This window comes from Patella vulgata, chromosome 8 (genome assembly GCF_932274485.2).
Source record: "Patella vulgata chromosome 8, xgPatVulg1.2, whole genome shotgun sequence".
NCBI lineage: Eukaryota > Metazoa > Mollusca > Gastropoda > Patellidae > Patella > Patella vulgata.
The window spans coordinates 47,674,807-47,693,690 of record NC_065886.2 but is presented as its reverse complement, the minus strand read 5'-3'; the positions used below and the strand labels follow the sequence as shown (position 1 = coordinate 47,693,690).

Sequence of the window (18,884 nt, the reverse complement as noted above, 5' to 3'; positions counted from 1 at the left end):
TTTCCAATGTTCAGTCCCTTGAGTGTATTGATTAGTAAATAGTTAACAGTTTTGCACTGAGTAAAGTTTGAGACTTGAATACCCAATCCTAATTATTATCCAACATAGTGAATTTAAAGTCACTGAATAAATTCACTCCAAATCACAAAAAACAAAGGAGAAAGTACCCATTATATTATCACAACTTTTGCAAATTCCTGATCTTGAAACCCTACAAAAATTTCTCAAATTTTTTGAGAAACACATTGAATTGATGAAGAAATCCACAAAACTTTGCAGAGCTCTCAACTGCTGCTACCAAGTGCAAGAGAGATCACTGAAACGAATTGTAAGTGCTAAAACGTCAGAACCAACATAAGCATCGCATCACCTGATAAGATGGGCAATAGGTTTTTCATGTCATGATTACAAATTAAAGTGTACATATCATGTTTTCTGAATGTCAGTGAAATGATGAACATTACAATATTGAGAACAAGATCTTGCGACAGTTTTCCTGAAACAAGTAAGCGAATTGCATCATGTGTTGTCACAAGTATTACAATTTCCGAAAACTGGATGGCCAGTCCAAGTGCACAATGAGGAATACAGGTGGTTTTACCTTCGAAATTTATCTCGGAAATTTTAGCCAAATTACATTCATTACATCCAGGATTTGTTTTAGGTTAAACATGTCTGAATTTAGAATTGTAATTATTTACATATATTTTAGTCATTGCATCCAAACATGCTCCACTGGCTTGTGAATTTACAAAAAAAGGAAGTTCCATCAGTTTAAGAGGTGATCTTTGGTGCCAGATGATGGGAATAAAAATTGATGATGTGGTAAGTTATTAATTAATGGATTTAAAATTTTTTGTCTTTATTAACTGTCTAATGAGGTTTTCGCTGACACATTATACGATGCATGATTAAATGAAAGTCATAGTAAGTAACAGTAGTGATAACTTATAATTTCACAATGCCTTCTCCAGCCAAGGTGGGAGATATAGCTGGAAAGATAGACTGGAAAGGGCGGACAGTTAAAAAATAAGATTGAAAATGTTAGAATTGTTAGAAAGAAAGAAATTGTGTGAATGTGTGAAGTCATGTTTTGTGGACAAATACAGATCAAAACTTATATTATCTGACGCTACAACTACGGTGGAAGCAGGCACTGGTGCTACGGTTCAGTTATGACCTACAGGGATTATATTAAGATTATAGGAAACCATAGGTTTAGAGCCAACGAAACAGACATTTCAAACTTATACTCATACTGATCACTAACTAAGGGTGTTTGTCAATAGCGTCCAAAGTATTGCAAAAATTGACAGACAAGGAAAGTTACGTTATATATATGCATATTCTACAAATCATATCCAAAATTTAAATGATTTCATAAAAAATTTACAAAATTATAGATGATCGAAATTTTGACTAAGCGGTGTAAAACCAACCCAGGATTAACTATTTTTTTAACTCCACAGGCAATGAGACATTCAGTTCCATAGCATTAGAATTAAGGAACATATGCAGAATGTAAATAAGAGTCCATGCATGTCTCAACAAATCAATGCCGCTGTGGCTTAGTGAGTAGGATTTTGGCTTGTAAACCTGGAGCTTGCTTGTTTGATCTCAATGTTGGCTTGCAAACCTGGAGCTTGCTTGTTTGATCTCAATGATGGCTGGGAAAGATCATCTTGATTTTCTGACATGGTTCCCCATTGTCAGTGGTGCAGGACACACAGGGACCCGGTAAGGGATAACGTATATAGTTCCTGTGTTCACATTGGCATGCATGTAAAAGAACCCTTGGTAGTTGGAATTCGATATAAGAGTAGGCCCATAGCGCTGCTGTCTGGGCAAAATTTCCCTGGTATCACACTGTATTGTGTAAGCCTGCCTTCATTAGCTCACTCGGAGCAGAACAATAGGACTTTGCATCCCATTTCATTTGTCTCAACAAATAATCTTTTTTCTATGGTGGCTGATTGGTATCCAATCTGGCCCCGAGTTCACAAAGCATTCTCAGACTTATTGTTAAGAATGTACTCAAAATTGTTCGCCTTATTTTAACCAAAATATAGCCCTTTATAAAAATTTTGTTGTTTTAATGTATCAAATACATCAATAAGAAACTATGTGCAAAGTTCTGTGTTTCTGGATCAAAGGTATTTCTCATAAACAATGATTGAAAATTGAGTAAATTCTTAACATATTTCTGAGAATGCTTTGTAAACTCAGGGCCAGTATCACAGAGGATTACAAAAGTCTTCTAATATCTCTGTAAAAGATGACTATCTTCAACACGTGACGTCTCATCATGCAGCTTCAATCATTGGCTCAATGGCGCGTGCACTGTTTACATAAGACTTTACTGGTTCGGGTGGAATGGAGTCTTTTACTCATTTTAATACCCATTTACACCAAATAGAAAATAAGTTTTACCTACAAATACGTCAAATGTCTTTATTTATTTTTCTAATACATAAAAAAAAAAATGTTTTAGAATTTAATTTGTCGGAAAAAAGTGAATATTTGTGGCTCATTAAGCCACATCAATGTCATCCTTATCAGTGATTGTCGCGGCCTAGTGAATATTTACTGCAAATCAGTGTGATTGGTATCATGTTGTGATATCGTGGTGTCGCCCTTCATAAGGCGACAACCCAACATTACAACATTTTAATACGACATCAAGACATTTTTAATTCGACAATATGACATTCTCACCTGAAACCACGATATTAAAAATGTCATAATGTCGCGTAAAAATGTTGCATTGTTGGGTTAACATGTTGTGATGTCGGGTTGTTGTGATGTCGGGTTATCGGCCATATTCTCCTCAATACTATGATTTTATACACTGATCCTGGTGTTGGTCAAAAAAGTTCCCCGGGATTTTGCAGCGTGGTTTGTCCCTGTTGGTAGTGCAGGACAAAGGATTTGGCAAAGTGAGAGAGAGAGAAATGGGGTTTAGCGTCCACTCGACACAAACTAGGTCACTTCAGGACTAACATATGTTTTTTTTTAAATTTTATTTCAATAATTCGCTTGCGCGTAGGGGTCTTTAGCAGTGGGAGGAAACCGGAGGACCAGGAGAAAACCCACGAGATTGGACAGGCATCTGGCAAAGTACAGTGTCTAGTTGTGTAGATGGGACAAAAAAACAAGCTCCTGTGAACACATTGGCGTGCACATAAAAGAATCCTTCACAGTTGAATTGCGATGAAGAAATGCCACGATCCATTGAACATTTCTGTCATAGCACTCTGCATAGCGTATACCTATCTTCAATACTGTTTTAGATACCTATCAAGCAATAAGTAACGGACGTTTAGTCCGACCCAGTTCTCAATTGATAACGATGAAAGGAACCGAGATCTGTGGGTTATAAACATACATTTCAAGTTTAAACCAAATCGGATAAAAGTTGTGACATGCCAATACCGAAAGAAACCGAGATCTGAGGGTGATAAACCTATATTTTAAGTTTCATTGAAATCAGATAAAAATTGTGACCTGTAGAGTGTTCACAAACAATTGTGGACGGACGGACGGACGGGGGCGACAACAATATGCGTCCACATAAAAATATGGGCATATAAATCCCAAACTTGAGCCTTATCACTTCCTGCATGGTGTTGAATTGTTTCAATTGAACTGAGATTACACACCTTGAGATGTTATTTCCTTTGATCTCCATGCATGTTATGAAACATATCAACTTGTTTTGAAGTCATCAGAGGGTGATATCTGATATCGTCCCTAGGGATATCAGATATCACCCTCTGGTGACATCACAACAGGTTTATATCACTCTGCAATAAGAAGGATACAAATTCTTTTCTTTTATTATTTTATTGTCCCCCGGCTTTCAAAGAAAGCAGGGGACTATTAAAATGGGTTCGTCCGTCTGTCTGTCTGTCTGTCTGTTTGTCGGTCCGTCTGTCGGTCCGTCTGTCTGTCTGTCACACATTTTGGGACATAATAACTCTCCTTCTAATTGACCTAGAATGTTCAAACTTGGTGTAGGTGTTTATTAGGTCAATGCCTTGATGGAGTTTGTTTGTCCAGTACAGTTGCTACGGTAATAAACAATCTACGCTACATCTTTCAACACTAATAACTTACCTCAGAACAAAGTAATTGTCACTCATCTCTTAAAGAAAACTGGTAACTAATATAAAATGGGTCTGTTCGTCCATCTGTCTGTCACACTTTTTGGGACACAATAATTTTCCTCTGTTCAAACTTGGTGTACACGGGTTTATTGAGTGAATGCCTTGATGGAGTTCGAAGAGTGTTTTCTGCTTAGGATTAGCAGAGATAAGCAATTTGATTGGTTGATGCTTTGGGACACGATAACTTTAGTTCTAATTAAGCAAGAGTGATGAAACTTGGTGTATAGTTTCATTACATCAATACCTTGACTAAGTTCGATAATGAGCATTTTCTGCTCGGGTAAGCAGAGTGATAAGCAATTTGATTGGCCTAGATTTTGGAACACAATAACTCTTCTTCTAATTAAGCTAAAATGTTCAAACTTGGTGTAGGTGTTTATTAGGTCAATGCCTTGATGGGGTGTGAAGATGAGCATTTTCTGCTTAGGGTAAGTAGAGACAAGCAATTTGATTGGTTGATGCTTTGGAACACGATAACTTTAGTTCCAATTAAGTGAGAGTGATGAAACTTGGTGTATAGTTTCATTACATCAATACCTAGACTAAGTTTGAGGATGAGAATTGTCTGCTCAGGGTAAGGAGCGATAAGCAATTCAATTGGCCACGGCTTTGGAACACAATAAATCTCCTTCCAATTGAGCTAGAATGATTAAACTTGATGTAGATGTTCGTCTTGACTTAGTTCAGTGATTAACATATCGAGCTTAAGCTAAGCAGAGATAAGCAATTTCCTTGGTCGATGCTTTGGGACAAGATAACTTTGATTCTATCTGATAGAGAGTGATAAAACTTAGTGTATAGTTGATAATCAGTTTGATTGGTCGATACTTTTGAAAAAAATAGATGTGCGATTAATTAATATGTGTCATCTATTTATTTGGGGATTTCGGCTAAGCAGAGATAAGCAATTTCCTTGGTCGATGCTTTGGGACAAGATAAGTTTGATTCTATTTGATAGAGAGTGATAAAACTTAGTGTATAGTTGATAATCAGTTTGATTGCTCGATACTTTTGAAAAAAATAGATGTGCGATTAATTAATATGTGTCATCTTTTTATTTGGGGATTTCGGCGGGGGACATCAGCCTCACTGTTGGCTTGTTCACTTTCTTGTACAATGTAGTCAAACGATTCCGACGACAAACTTTGCCAGGCCCATGTAACTTAGTTTATTCATCTGACCATCAATATCTTGTTTAAAGCTCTCAAATTCTGGATTGTGTAGTATATCCACATCAGTTTATTCGTAATCCCTAAATGTTTAACTATTTCTATAACCAAAATACAGAATTCATCATTTTATTTTGCTTACTTCCAAGATGAATCTAGATATCCAAAAAATAAGATCTTATATACTCATATTTACAGGATTTTTCGTTGACTATCGTGTTTGTTATTCTGCCACACTGACCAACTGTTAAAAGAGTTCACAGCCCACTGATTTCTGCATAAGGTATTTATGGGCACGGCATTGTTGGGACATTCACTGACATCTTGTTACTCGAAATTGAAAAGCATTTATCATTTTTATCTCACAATCCGAAATATCCAAGTACATTAAATCCTTGTTAAATATATTCTGCATAAATACTGCACATTGACTAGCTTTAAAGTAGCTAAGTCTCTAACTCAATATCATCCAAAATCTTCAACATTGAAAACACGATTTATTTGTCAAATTAAATCAACATTCATGTTGTGATCTTACCAGAAAAAGATAGGCTTTTGATATCCAATATTTAAGACAAAATAAACATTTTACCATTGGTACACGAATCGTGTACCATAATGCGCTTCAGCCCCAGTTGTATCAAGAGACTCGAGGGACGAGGCTAGACACATTGCACTAAATCAAACGGCGTATGTAGACTGGAATAACCAGACACTAGAAATTTGCACTCGCTTGAGACTGCTGGCTTATTTCGCCGAACATAACTGATTTGAAATTGGAGTAAAAATGGAAACCATTGAATGTAAATCAGTTTATATACATTCATACTACAGTATTATATGCGTTGCGATCCACTTTTGTCAATTTCTAGGTCCCTAAATGTTATCGTTTTATCTCCTTTAAATAATTCTTTGTCAGAATCTACATTTTCTTTTTCAACCATATTTTCTATGAACTGAGTAGCTCAGATTTTTTCATTTTTGTCATCCGAATTGTTTGACACCATTGTACAAAATGAATGAAAGTTTGTGAACCCATGGTTACTAAAATGTAATGCACGTGCAACTTACAATTTGTTTTCTTAATTTTGTCATACCAGTCGCAGGGCCAATTAGGCTATTTCTCATATCAACCCTCAATGAGGGTAATATTTATCTCATACAAGATGGTAGAATCAGATTACCCAATATTCAATATAACTGTATCCTGTCTATTTGCATCTTGTTTTATTTTCTAAATACTTTTCCTGTTTTTTTTCCAGGATATTTTATATTATGAGAAACTAAAGTCAAACGTTCTTCAACATGAACTGTTAATTGATAATTTACTATATAAAGTAAGTCTTTATTACATTTAACAATCTGTTGCCTGATGTATTTTATTACTTCCTTTTAATTGCGGTAGAGCTCGAAGATGAGCATTTTCTGCTTAGGGTAAGCAGAGATAGCAGAGATAAGCAATTTGATTGTTTGATGCTTTGGGACACAATAACTTTAGTTCTAATTAAGTGAGAGTGATGAAACTTGGTGTATAATTTCATTACATCAATCCCTTGACAAAGTTCAAATAATAAGCGTTTTCTGCTTAGGGTAAGCAGAGTGATAAGCAATTTGATTGTTCGAGACTTTGGAGCTGGACAACTTTGATTCTAATTGAGTGATAGTGGTAAAACTTTGTGTATAGTTTCATTACATCAATACCTTAACAAAGTTTGATGCTGAGCATTTTCTGCTTATGCAAAGTAGAGACTTCAATCTGAATGGTTGAGACTTTGGAACACAATAACTCTCCTAAATGAGGTAGAATGTTCAAAATTGGTGTAGGTGTCTATATTAGGTGAATGCCTTGACAGACTTTGATCGATCGTGCACATTTTTCACTTAAGCTACACAGAGATAAGCAATTTGATTGGTTGAGACTTTGGAACTCGATAACTTTGGTTCTAATTGAGTGAGAGCAATGAAACTCTGAGTATAGATTCATGATATCAATGCATTGACTAAGTTCGATGATGAGAATTTTCTGCTTAGGCTAAGTAGCGATAGGCTAATATTTCCCGTTAAAGCTAAGCAGAGCTAAGCAATTTCATTGGTTGATGCTTTGGGATAAGATAACTTTGATTCTAATTCATGGGGAGTGATGAAACTTAGAGTATAGTTTCACTACCAGGTACTTCCAAGTTTGACTGTGAACATTTTATGCTTAGATTAAGCATAAAAATAATTGTGGAATTAATTAATATTTGTCATCTGTTTATTTTGGGATTTCGGCGGGGGACATCAGCCTCACTGTTGGCTTGTTCACACAGTCAAATTAAAATGTTATCATATATTGTTGTTACACCCTTCAGTCATCCACGATTGCTTGTGGAGACTTTAGCTATCTAAAGTTATCATTTGATTGACTTTAAATTTGTACATAGTGCTTATGGTCATGAGGCGAAGAAATCTGATAATTACAGCCAGAGTTATGGTCCTTAATAAATTTGAAAAATATGTTGGACACTCTAGAGGCTTAAGTGATCATTTGATTGACATAGTGTTTATAGTGTTGTGACAAAGAAGCCTATTTTCATCGATTTTGGATAATGACTGCCAAAGTTATTGCCATTGATGGCTTTGAACAACCTTTCAGATACACAAGATTATAAAATGATTTCTTCATATTACTTTATTTTTACACATCATGTTTATGTTCATAAATAAACAGTTAAAGTTATATTCCGATTGCTAGCCTGGAGGTCGTGTGTTGGATCCCTGCATTGACCGGGAAAGTTCATTGAGATATTCCAACGTGCTTTCCCCTTGTCAGTGGTACAGTGCGGAGGGCCTGACACGGACAGCTGTCTAGTCATTTGGATGGAATGAAAAACTGAGGTTCTGTGTATACATTGGCATGCATGTAAAAGATCCCTTGGCAGTTTGAATTCGATATAAAAGCAGGCCATAGTGTCGCTGCCGAGCAAAATTTCCCTCATAGCTTGTAGGCCTATGGTGTATGCCCGTTTTCATTAGCCCAGTCAGTGCAGAACAGTAAGCATTAAACCCCATTTCATTTCATTTCTATCTTGAAGATATTACTATATCCCAAAGATTTTCTATCTGACAGTAACTTCCTGGGTCATTGCCCATGATTGTACAATAAATCACGTACATAGCTTGTGAACCATGTATAGGTCACAATTTTTATTCAATTTTAACTACCATTCAAATGTATGTTCATTACACAATAATGGTGAATGAATTTGATTTAATTCTCTAGACCAGCAGATGTCTGAGATTTAAATGGATTAAAACACCCACAAGATTTATAAGTTTGACGATAAAATAGATAAACGAGACTTAGTCTTGTTTGTCCAGTACAGTTGCTACGGTAATAAACAATCTACGCTACATCTTTCAACACTGATAACTTACCTCAGAACAAAGTAATTGTCACTCGTCTCTTAAAGAAAACTGGTTACTAATATAAAATGGGTCTGTTCGTCCATCTGTCTGTCACACTTTTTGGGACACAATAATTTTCCTCTGTTCAAACTTGGTGTACACAGGTTTATTGAGTGAATGCCTTGATGGAGTTCGAAGAGTGTTTTCTGCTTAGGATTAGCAGAGATAAGCAATTTGATAAGTTGATGCTTTGGGACACAATAACTTCAGTTCAAATTAAATGAAAGTCACGAAACTTAGTGTATGTAAAGTTTCATTACAATAATACCTTGAATATGATCGATAATGAACATTTTCTGCTTAGGGTAAGCAGAGCGATAAGCAATTTGATTGGTTGAGAATCTGGAGCACAATAACTTGAGGTAGAATGTTCAAACTTGGTGTACGTGTTTATTAGGTGAATGTCTTGGTGGAGCTCGAATATGAGCACGATAACTTTGGTTTTAATTATGTGAGAGTGATAAAACTTGGTGTATAGTTTCATCACATCAATACGTACCTTGACTAACTTTAATAATGAGCATTTTCACATTTTTGACGGATTTCTTTCAAATTCGGTGTGATGATTGCAAATCTTAAGAGGATGATCAAGAGTTATTTCCCTTGTTATCCCGATAGAGGCTATAGTTTGTGACAGATTTTTTCTAATTTGATGTGAAGCATTGGTTTTGCGAGATATCCGCCCTTGTTAACACAATAGAGGTTACGTTTTATAACAGACATTTGACCAAATTTGTTTTAGAGAGTTGGGGTCATGAGAAGACGAACCCTATCGATTCTCAGGACTCTGCAACCTTCCGTTCTAAGTTATCCTCCGTTGTTCTAAAACCTTGTTAACAGATTTTTTTTCAGATTTGGTGTGAAGCATTGAGGTTTTGAGAGACGAACCTTAATATTGATATTCAGCCTTCCACAACCTTTTTTTCCAGACTGATCCCAGCTACCCCTCTTCACGAAACACCAAAATATTGTGTGATAGAGGCTACAGTTTATAATAGATTTTTTTCAAGTTTGCTCTGAAGAGTTGGTCATGAAAAGATAAACCCTATTTATATTTTAATCTCCTTTCAGATAATCTGCACTTGAGATATAACTGCTGTGTGGGCATATTTCCATGCTTTACTTGGCTGTCTTCCAATTTGGTATGAAGCATTGGAGTAATGAGCGGACACAACAAATCGATATTTAGTATTGTACGAACTCCAAATCCCGACCTACATTCATTTAATCTTTGTAAAAGTTAATTCAGTGTAATCCTATTCCTTACTAAAGGCTTTTCTTTTCAGGATGTGAAATTAACAGCAACAAATGATGATCATTATTTTGTTTTTGAAGATTTTCTTTATCAAGTAAGTATTGAGATTTATCTTTTGGCTTTTCAGTTCAAATAGCTAAGATAATAGTAAACGATGTCGATCGTAATCATTTGTCTCTAACCATTTACCTTTGTTAGAATTTTGCCATCACACAAAATTTTAATCATTTTCCGTTCACATCCATTCTGTACATACGAAAAATGTATCTACCTATATTGTGCTCTCTATTATTACAGGTAGTTAACTTATTTTCCATAATGAACTATTTCTGTTAAGACTCCATTATGAAATGGCACCTTCCTGCGATCTTGCATGTAAACAATTGCCCAATCAATCAACATTCTTTTATATTTATGAAGAAGTCTAGACTTTTTGATTCTTTTATGTCTAAGGATAGATAATTCCAGAGAAAGGGTGCTGCAAAGTAAAAAGAACGTTTCGTCTTTTAGAGTTTGACAGGAGGAATAACTAATAATAACTTGTTCATCTTAACATTCTGTATAGTTGCCATTTCTGATGAATGATCAAAGCTGATGAATAACTGTATATCATCTGCAATCAAGTGGACAGTAAGTCCATATCTCTGGGCTATTGCATTAAGTTGTCTGGTGAATATTATAAAAAGTACTTTCACTAATATACACGTTAAGATGTTGTAGCACACCCTTCTTGATGAGTTTTCATGTGTAGCTCAGGCTACTCAAAGGCCTGTAGTTCTTTAGCGAATTGGCATAAAGGATAGTTTTTCAATAATAGGTGTGATTATGGCTTACTTGAGGGCACTTAAAAATACACCGTGCAGACGCGACTTGTTCACAACAGTTAATAGAAAATGAATTGGGGTTCTACTTTTCTGTACCGAATGGTCTGATGAAGACGGGTATACTCCATACAATATGCTATGAAGGAAAATTTGCCCGTACAGTGGCGCTATGGTCTACTCTTAATTTGAATTCCAACTGTCAAGGGTTCTTTTATATGTACATCAGTGTGTACACGGGACCATCAGAATGACTATATGCTGTCCCTTGTTTCTCGGCCACAGGACCTCCAGGTTAGCGAGCCAACATTTCACACACTGAGCCACCTTGGTTCCTACAATTGGTACGAAAGCAACCAAGCTGTCTTTTATAAGTAGCCATGTGGGAAGTGGGTCTAAATGGCAAGACTTTGTCTTGGTCTTGAGCATGAAAGTTTAAGTTCTGTCTGGTGTCCACAAGCATCCGATTCACTTTAAATTTTTACACAGTGTTTAAGATCATGAGACCAAAACAGCTATTGATTTTCAACAATTTGCCATACTTACTATCAGAGTTATGGCCCTTGATCATTTTGAAATATTTGGTGAATGCTCTAGAGGCTAAAGTTGATACCCGATTGACTTCGCTGTTTTGAAGGTCATGAGACGAAGACATCGATTTTCAAGGATTTCTGATACAGTTATGGCCATTGAAAACTTCAAAAAGTCTTGTGGATGCTATACAGGCCGAAGTTATCACAGAGTTTAATGTCTTGAGCCACTCTAAGGGTCACAATTTTCATCTGCTTTGATGATATTTGAAATGCATATTTATAACCCAAAGACCTTGGTAATTGTCGATATTCGCACATATCAGATCGTAACTTCCTGAATTATCGCCCCTGATTGTATGAAAAATCAAGTTTTTAGCTTGTGGTCCCTCTAAAAGTCACAATAACTATCCGATTTAAACAATCATTCGAATATAGTGAAAATCAGACCAAAACTGCCACAATTTTGATTCGATTTTACTGAATATTATAAATTTATGTTTATAACATAAAGATCTTGGTTCCTTTCATTAATCGCACTTATCCGGACATAACTTTCTGGATTTTGGCTCCTGATTGTTCTCAAAATCGCATTGTTTAGTTTGTGGACCCACTAGAAATCACAATTTGAATTCAATTTTAAAAAAATGTTTAAATATATCATTGTTACACATCAATGAAGGTTGAGGTTGAATTTCGTAAAAATTGATGTACAAAATGGCCACTCCTTGTACGCAAATAGTGTAAAAGTATGTAATACAAAGGTTTGGACACTTTATCTGATTTTCATGAAACTTGAAATGTATGATTATAATCAAAAGATCTTGGTTCCTTTGCGCATATCGTACCGTTACTTCCTGGATTATAGCCCCTGATTGTATAAAAGTCACTTTTTTAGCTTGTGGATTCTCTTCAGGTCACAATTTTTATCCGACTTTAAAAACCTTTTAAAGATATCACTGTTACAGCCTAGTGATGGTTGAATTCGAATTTGTACGCAAATAGTGTAAAGTATGTAATACTGTACCATGGTTGTGGACCCTCTAGAGGTCGCAATTCTTATCCGAATTTGACGAAACTTAAAAAATAGGTTATCGCCAAAAGATTTCGTTCCTTTCGATATTGGCATGATCGGATCAAAACTTCATAGATTATGGCCCCTGAATGTACGAAAAATCACGTTTTTGGCTTGTGGACACTCTAGAGGTCTCAATTTTTATCCAATTTAGTTGAAACTTGAAATGTTTGTTTATTACCCAAGGATCTTGGTTCCTGTCGATATATTCGCATAGAGACCGCAACTTCCTGGATTATGGTTCTTGATTTTCTGATTTTAGCTTGTGGTCCCTTGTTTAAAAATACATTTAAATATATCACTGTTACACCATAATGATGATTAAGTTCGAATTTCGTGAAAATCGTACCAAAACTGCCGGACAAAATGGCTGCTCTATGTATGCAAATATTGTTAAAGTATGTAATATCAAGGTTGTGGACCGGGGCCGGGGGGGGGGGGGGGTGTGTTGGATGGCCGGATGGTTAGCAGGTCCGCGCTGTACCATAAGGCCTGTCATTGAGTCAACTGTGACAAGGAGTAGGGTTGCCTGTCCAACCTCGTGGGTTTTCTCTGGGTCTTCCGGTTTCCTCCCACTGCTAAAGACCCCTATGCGCAAGCGAATTATTGAAATAAAATTAAACCATATTTTAGTCCCGAAATGACCTAGTTTGTGTTGAGTGCACGTTAAACCCCATTTCTCTCTCTCTCCCTCTCAGGTTGTGGACCCTTTAGATGTCGCACTTTTGATCCGATTTTGATGAAACTTAAAACATGTGTTTATGTCCCAAAGATCTCTGTTCCTTTCAATATTCGCACATATTGGACCTACAGTTTCTTGATTATGGCCCTTGATTGTATGCAAAAATCGTGATTGTGGACCCTCTATAGGTCACAATGTTTATCTGATTTTTAAAAATGTATGTTTATAACCCCAAAATCTTGGTTTCTTTCCAAAATTGTGAATATCAGACAGTAAGTTCCTGGATTATGGCCCCTGATTTTTTCGAAAAATCATGTTTTTTAGCTTGTGGATTTTCTAGATGTCACAAATTTTATCCGATTTTGAAAACCGTTTAAATATATCACCATTCCAACTCAATGAAAGTTGAATTCAAATTTCGGGAAAATCAAAATTAAACTGCCCAACAAAATGGCCGCTATTAATGTAAAGTAAATTATTCCAAGGTTATCCGATATTGATGAAATTTCAAATATATATTTATATCCCAAAGATCTCATGTCTGTTCGATATTTGTGCATTTCAGACCATAACTTTCTGTATTATGGCCCCTGATTGTACGAAAAATGCTTTTGTTTTTAGCTTGTTCTCTATCCATCACTTGCAAAATGTGGGCATATCTTGCCTGGCAACCACTGGTTCATACAATCAGGGGCCATAATCTAAGAAGTTACCATCCGATATGGGTTAATATCAAAAGGAACCAAGATCTTGGGGATATAAACATAAATTTACAGTTTCGCAACCACTGGTTCATACAATCAGGGGCCATAATCTAAGAAGTTACCATCCGATATGGGTTAATATCAAAAGGAACCAAGATCTTGGGGATATAAACATAAATTTACAGTTTCATTGAAATCGGATAAAAATTGTGACCTCTAGAGGGTCCACACCCTTGGTATTACATACTTTCACACTATTTGCGTTAAGGGAGCAACTATATTATCTGGCAGTTTCAGTCTGATTTTTATGGAAATTCAAACCCTACCGTCATTACAATGTAACAGTTACATTTTTTAACAATTTTTAAAATCAAATGAAAACATGATTTTTCGAACAATCAGGGGCTATAGTCCAGGAACTGAGATCATTGGGTTAAAAACATACATCAAGTTTCATCAAAATCAGAAAAAAAATTGTGGAATGAAACGAACCGTAACTTCATGGATTATGTTTGTACAAAAAATCACGTTTTTAGCTTGTGGACCCTATATGATATTTTGGTAATTGTTCATTGTCCCCCGCCTTTCGAAGAAAGCAGGAGACTATTAAAATGGGTTCGTCTGTCTGTCTGTCCACAATTGTTTGTGGACACTCTACAGGTCACAATTTTTATCCGATTTCAACGAAACTTGAAATATAGATTTATCTCCCTAAGATCTTGGTTCCTTTCGAACTTGGCATGTATCAGACCGTAACTTCATGGATTATGGCCCCCGATTTTAGCTTGTGGACCCTATAAAGGTCACAATATTTATCCGATTTTGTTGAAAGTTTAAAACCCAAAAATCCTGGTTCCTTTTGATATTTGTGCATATCGGATTGTAACTTCCTGAATTATGGACCCTGATTGTACGAAAAATCACGTTTTTAGCTTATGGACCCTATAGAAGCCATAATTATTTTCCGATTTAAAAAAACGTTTGAATATATCACCTTTACACCCTAAGGATGGTTGAGTTTGAATTTCGTAAAAATCAGACCAAAACTGACAGACAAAATGGCCGCCCCTCGTATTCAAATAGCGTAAAAATATAGTATATCAATGTTGTGGCCCTCTAGAGGTCACAATTTTCTTCTGATTTTGATGAAACTTGAAATGTAAGTTTATTACCCAAAGATCTTGGTTCCTTTCGATATTTGTGTATATCGGACCGTAATTTCCTGATTTATGGCCCCTGAATGTACGAAAAATGTTGTTTATACGCCCACATTGAAATGTGGTCGTATATTGTCGTCACCCCCGTCCGTCCGGCGTCCACAATTGCTTGTGGACGCTCTAGAGGCTAAAGTTAATATCCGATTGACTTTAAATTTATACACAGTGTTTAAGGTCATGAGACAAAGAAGCCTATTGATTTTCAGCAATTTCCGATAATTACTGCCAGAGTTATGGCCCTTGATCACTTCAAAAAATCTTGTGGACGCTCTAGAGGCTAAAGTTAATATCCGATTGACTTTAAATTTATATACAGTGTTTAAGACCATGAGACGAAGAAGCCTATTGATTTTCAGCGATTTCCAATAATTACTGTCAGAGTTATGGCCCTTGATCACTTCAAAAAATCTTGTGGACGCTTTAGAGGCTAAAGTTAATATCCGATTGACTTTAAATTTATACACAGTGTTTAAGGTCATGAGACGAAGAATCCTATTGATTTTCAGCGATCTCTGATAATTACTGCCAGAGTTATGGCCCTTGATCACTTCAAAAAATCTTGTGGACGATCTAGAGGCTAAAGTTAATATCCGATTTACTTTAAATTTATACACAGTGTTTAAGGTCATGAGACGAAGAAGCCTATTGATTTTCAGCAATTTCAGATAATTACTGCCAGAGTTATGGTCCTTGATCACTTTGAAAAATCTTGTGGACGCTCTAGAAGCCAAAGTTAATATCTGATTGACTTTAAATTTATACACAGTGTTTAATGTCATGAGACGAAGAAGCCTATTGATTTTTAGCGATTTCCGATAATTACTGCCAGAGTTATGGCCCTTGATCCCTTTGAAAAATCTTGTGGACGCTCTAGAAGCTAAAGTTAATATCCGATTGACTTTAAATTTATACACAGTGTTTAATGTCATGAGACGAAGAAGCCTATTGATTTTCGGCGATTTCTGATAAGTTCTGCCAGAGTTATGGCCCTTGATCACTTTGAAAAATCTTGTGGACGCTCTAGAGGCTAAAGTTAATATCCGATTGACTTTAAATTTATACACAGTGTTTAATGTCATGAGACGAAGAAGCCTATTGAATTTCGGTGATTTCTGATAAGTACTGCCAGAGTTATGGCCCTTGATCACTTTGAAAAACCTTCTGACGCTCTAGAGGCTAAAGTTATCATCTGATTGACTTCAGATTGATACACAGAGTTTAAGGTCTTGAGATGAACAAGTATATTGATTTTCAATGAATTTTTATGACTTGAACAACTAAATCCATGATGTTAAAAGTTTTCTATACTAAACATTAGCATGGGGCAGAACTTTATAAAAACCAAACAAATTCTAATGGTTTTCTGATAATTACTTAATTAGTTGTTACTCTTTATCAGATTTTAATGTATTATAAATGTTTAATTACCGAAAAAAGTAAAAATATGCGACAACTCTTGTTGACTCCCCGGACGATTTAGCTGCTGTGGGCGTATGTTTCGTTGCCTGGCAACCTATCTTTTTAGCTTGTTGACCCTATAGAGATCATAATCTTTATCCGATTTAAAAAAAACATTTGAATATATCACTGTTACACCCTTAGGATGGTTGAGTTCGAATTTCGTAAAAATATGGTATATCAATGTTGTGGACCCCCTAGAGGTCACAATTTTCTTCTGATTTTGATGAAACTTGAAATGTAAGTTTATTCCCCAATGATCTTGGTTCCTTTTGATATTCACACATATTGGATCGTAACTTCCTGAATTATGGCCCCTGATTGTACGAAAAATCACGTTTTTAGCTTCAGGACCCTCTAGAGGTCACAATTATTATCCGATTTAAAAAAAAAAACGTTCAAATATATCACCATTGCACTGTAATTTTGATTGAGTTCAGATTTTAAAAAACGTTTAAATATATCACCATTCCACCGTAATGAAGGTTGAATTTCAGGAAAATCGAAATGAAACTGCCCTACAAAATGGCCTCTCTTTGTACTCAAATTGTGTAAAAGTATGCAATACGAAGGTTGTGGACCCTCTAGAGGTTACAATTTTTATCCGATTTTGATGAAACTTAAATCATATCTTTATATCTCAAACATCTCAGTCCCTTTTGATATTTGCGTTTTTCAGACCATAACTTTCTGGATTATTGCCCCTGATTGTACAAAAAATCCTGTTTGTTTTTAGCTTGTTCTCTATCCATCTCTTGCAAAATGTGGGCTTATCCTGCCTGTTTTTTTTTTTCATTTCATGTGAAGCATTGGGGCAATGAGAGGAAGAGGTTTTAAAAATCTGACCCCTCATTATTATCTGTCATCAAAAGATATATATTAGGGGTAGTTTTTAGTTTGATTCAAAATTATATGAAGATAGAAAAAAAACTTACATGTACCACAAGTCCTTTGTGTCCACTAGTCACATGTTCAATGAAAGAAGCATTGATAATGAACACTTTTTTTCCCGTATCAGAGACACAACACACTCAAATCTATACTTCTGTGAATTTTGTTTCCATGCCCAATTTTGATGGTGTTTAGGTCTAAAATATCCAGATTTAGCAAAATGGTGAGTTCAGTCACAAAATAAGATCAAATGTTGTTTTTTATTTTTTTTTAAAAAAACACATCACATAGCTTGAGGTAGTGGCCTAGGTCTTAGTTACAGGTTTTAAAGGGCTTTTCACACAAATAACTGAGACTGTCCCTATTTTTTTCAAATTTGCTGTGAAGCATTGAGAGGATGAAAACCCAGATGATTCTAGGACTTTCTGTTCAAAAGATATATCATTTGTCCATAAAAGCCTGACAATTAGACAGAACTGCTGTGTGGACTGTCTAAATTATTTCTGATAATTTATTCATAGGTGATTAATATTGATCATGGTTGGTTAATCTTGATCATGATTGATTACTCTTGATCATGGGTGGTTACTCTTGTTTATTGGTGGTTACTCTTGATCATGGTTGATTATTCTTGATCATTGGTCATTTCTCTTGATCATTGGTGGTTACTCTTGATCATGGTTGATTATTCTTGATCATTGGTGGTTTCTCTTGATCATAGGTGGTTACTCTTGATCATGAGTGGTTACTCTTGATTATTAGCGGTTACTCTTGATCATGGTTAATTACTCTTGATTAATGTCTTGTAAATGCCTCCATTACTATATCTACAAAAAAATTAATATGCGATAACTTTATTGAACTTTTTGGACGAATCAGCTGTTTGTTTCATTGCCTGCAAACTATCTTTGTTTTTGTTATTTAAATCTTTAGATTCTCTTGCCTTTTTCACGAGACACTGTTGTACTGAGAAATTTATTAGAGAATTCAACTGCAACCCCTGCAAGATCTTATATTCGAGGAAAAGTTGGTTTGGAACAGTTTGAAGTATATTATCCACCAAGTGGGGTAATTCCATTCCATGGATTTGCAATGTATGGTAAGTTTATATAGCCCTGAAGTAGCATATATAGATGATGATTCTCACATTGGAAATAGATCAGAATCAAATTATAATACCTTTAAGTATCACAAGACCAAATCAGTCTTTTTGACGTCCTAAAACCAAAAATGTTACACATCTTATCCTACTTTATCATACTCAAAAACATTAAAATAAATGCAACAAAAACATTAAGGTATATGCAAGAAAAACATTAAAGTATATGCAAGAAAAACATTAAAATATATGTAACAAAATTTTTTTAAGCACCCACATTGCTGTCCTTCTTGCCTTTCATCCACAATTTCTTGTAAACACTCGAATATAGGTATAGGTTTGATTTTGCCAAATATCGGACTGTATTGTC

General features: G+C 35.5%; 1 protein-coding gene across 7 annotated transcripts in view; it reads left to right on the top strand.

Annotated features, from left to right (window-relative positions):
* Positions 1-18,884, top strand: part of LOC126829637 (TBC1 domain family member 19) — a 140,286-nt gene that overhangs the window by 78,974 nt on the left and 42,428 nt on the right. For all 7 annotated transcript variants that reach the window (XM_050559628.1, XM_050559629.1, XM_050559627.2 and 4 more), the window contains exons 10-13: positions 713-825; positions 6,598-6,672; positions 10,069-10,131; positions 18,349-18,514. In XM_050559628.1, coding sequence (XP_050415585.1) covers positions 713-825; positions 6,598-6,672; positions 10,069-10,131; positions 18,349-18,514 — 417 coding nt within the window. The remainder of the gene's footprint in view (positions 1-712; positions 826-6,597; positions 6,673-10,068; positions 10,132-18,348; positions 18,515-18,884) is intronic.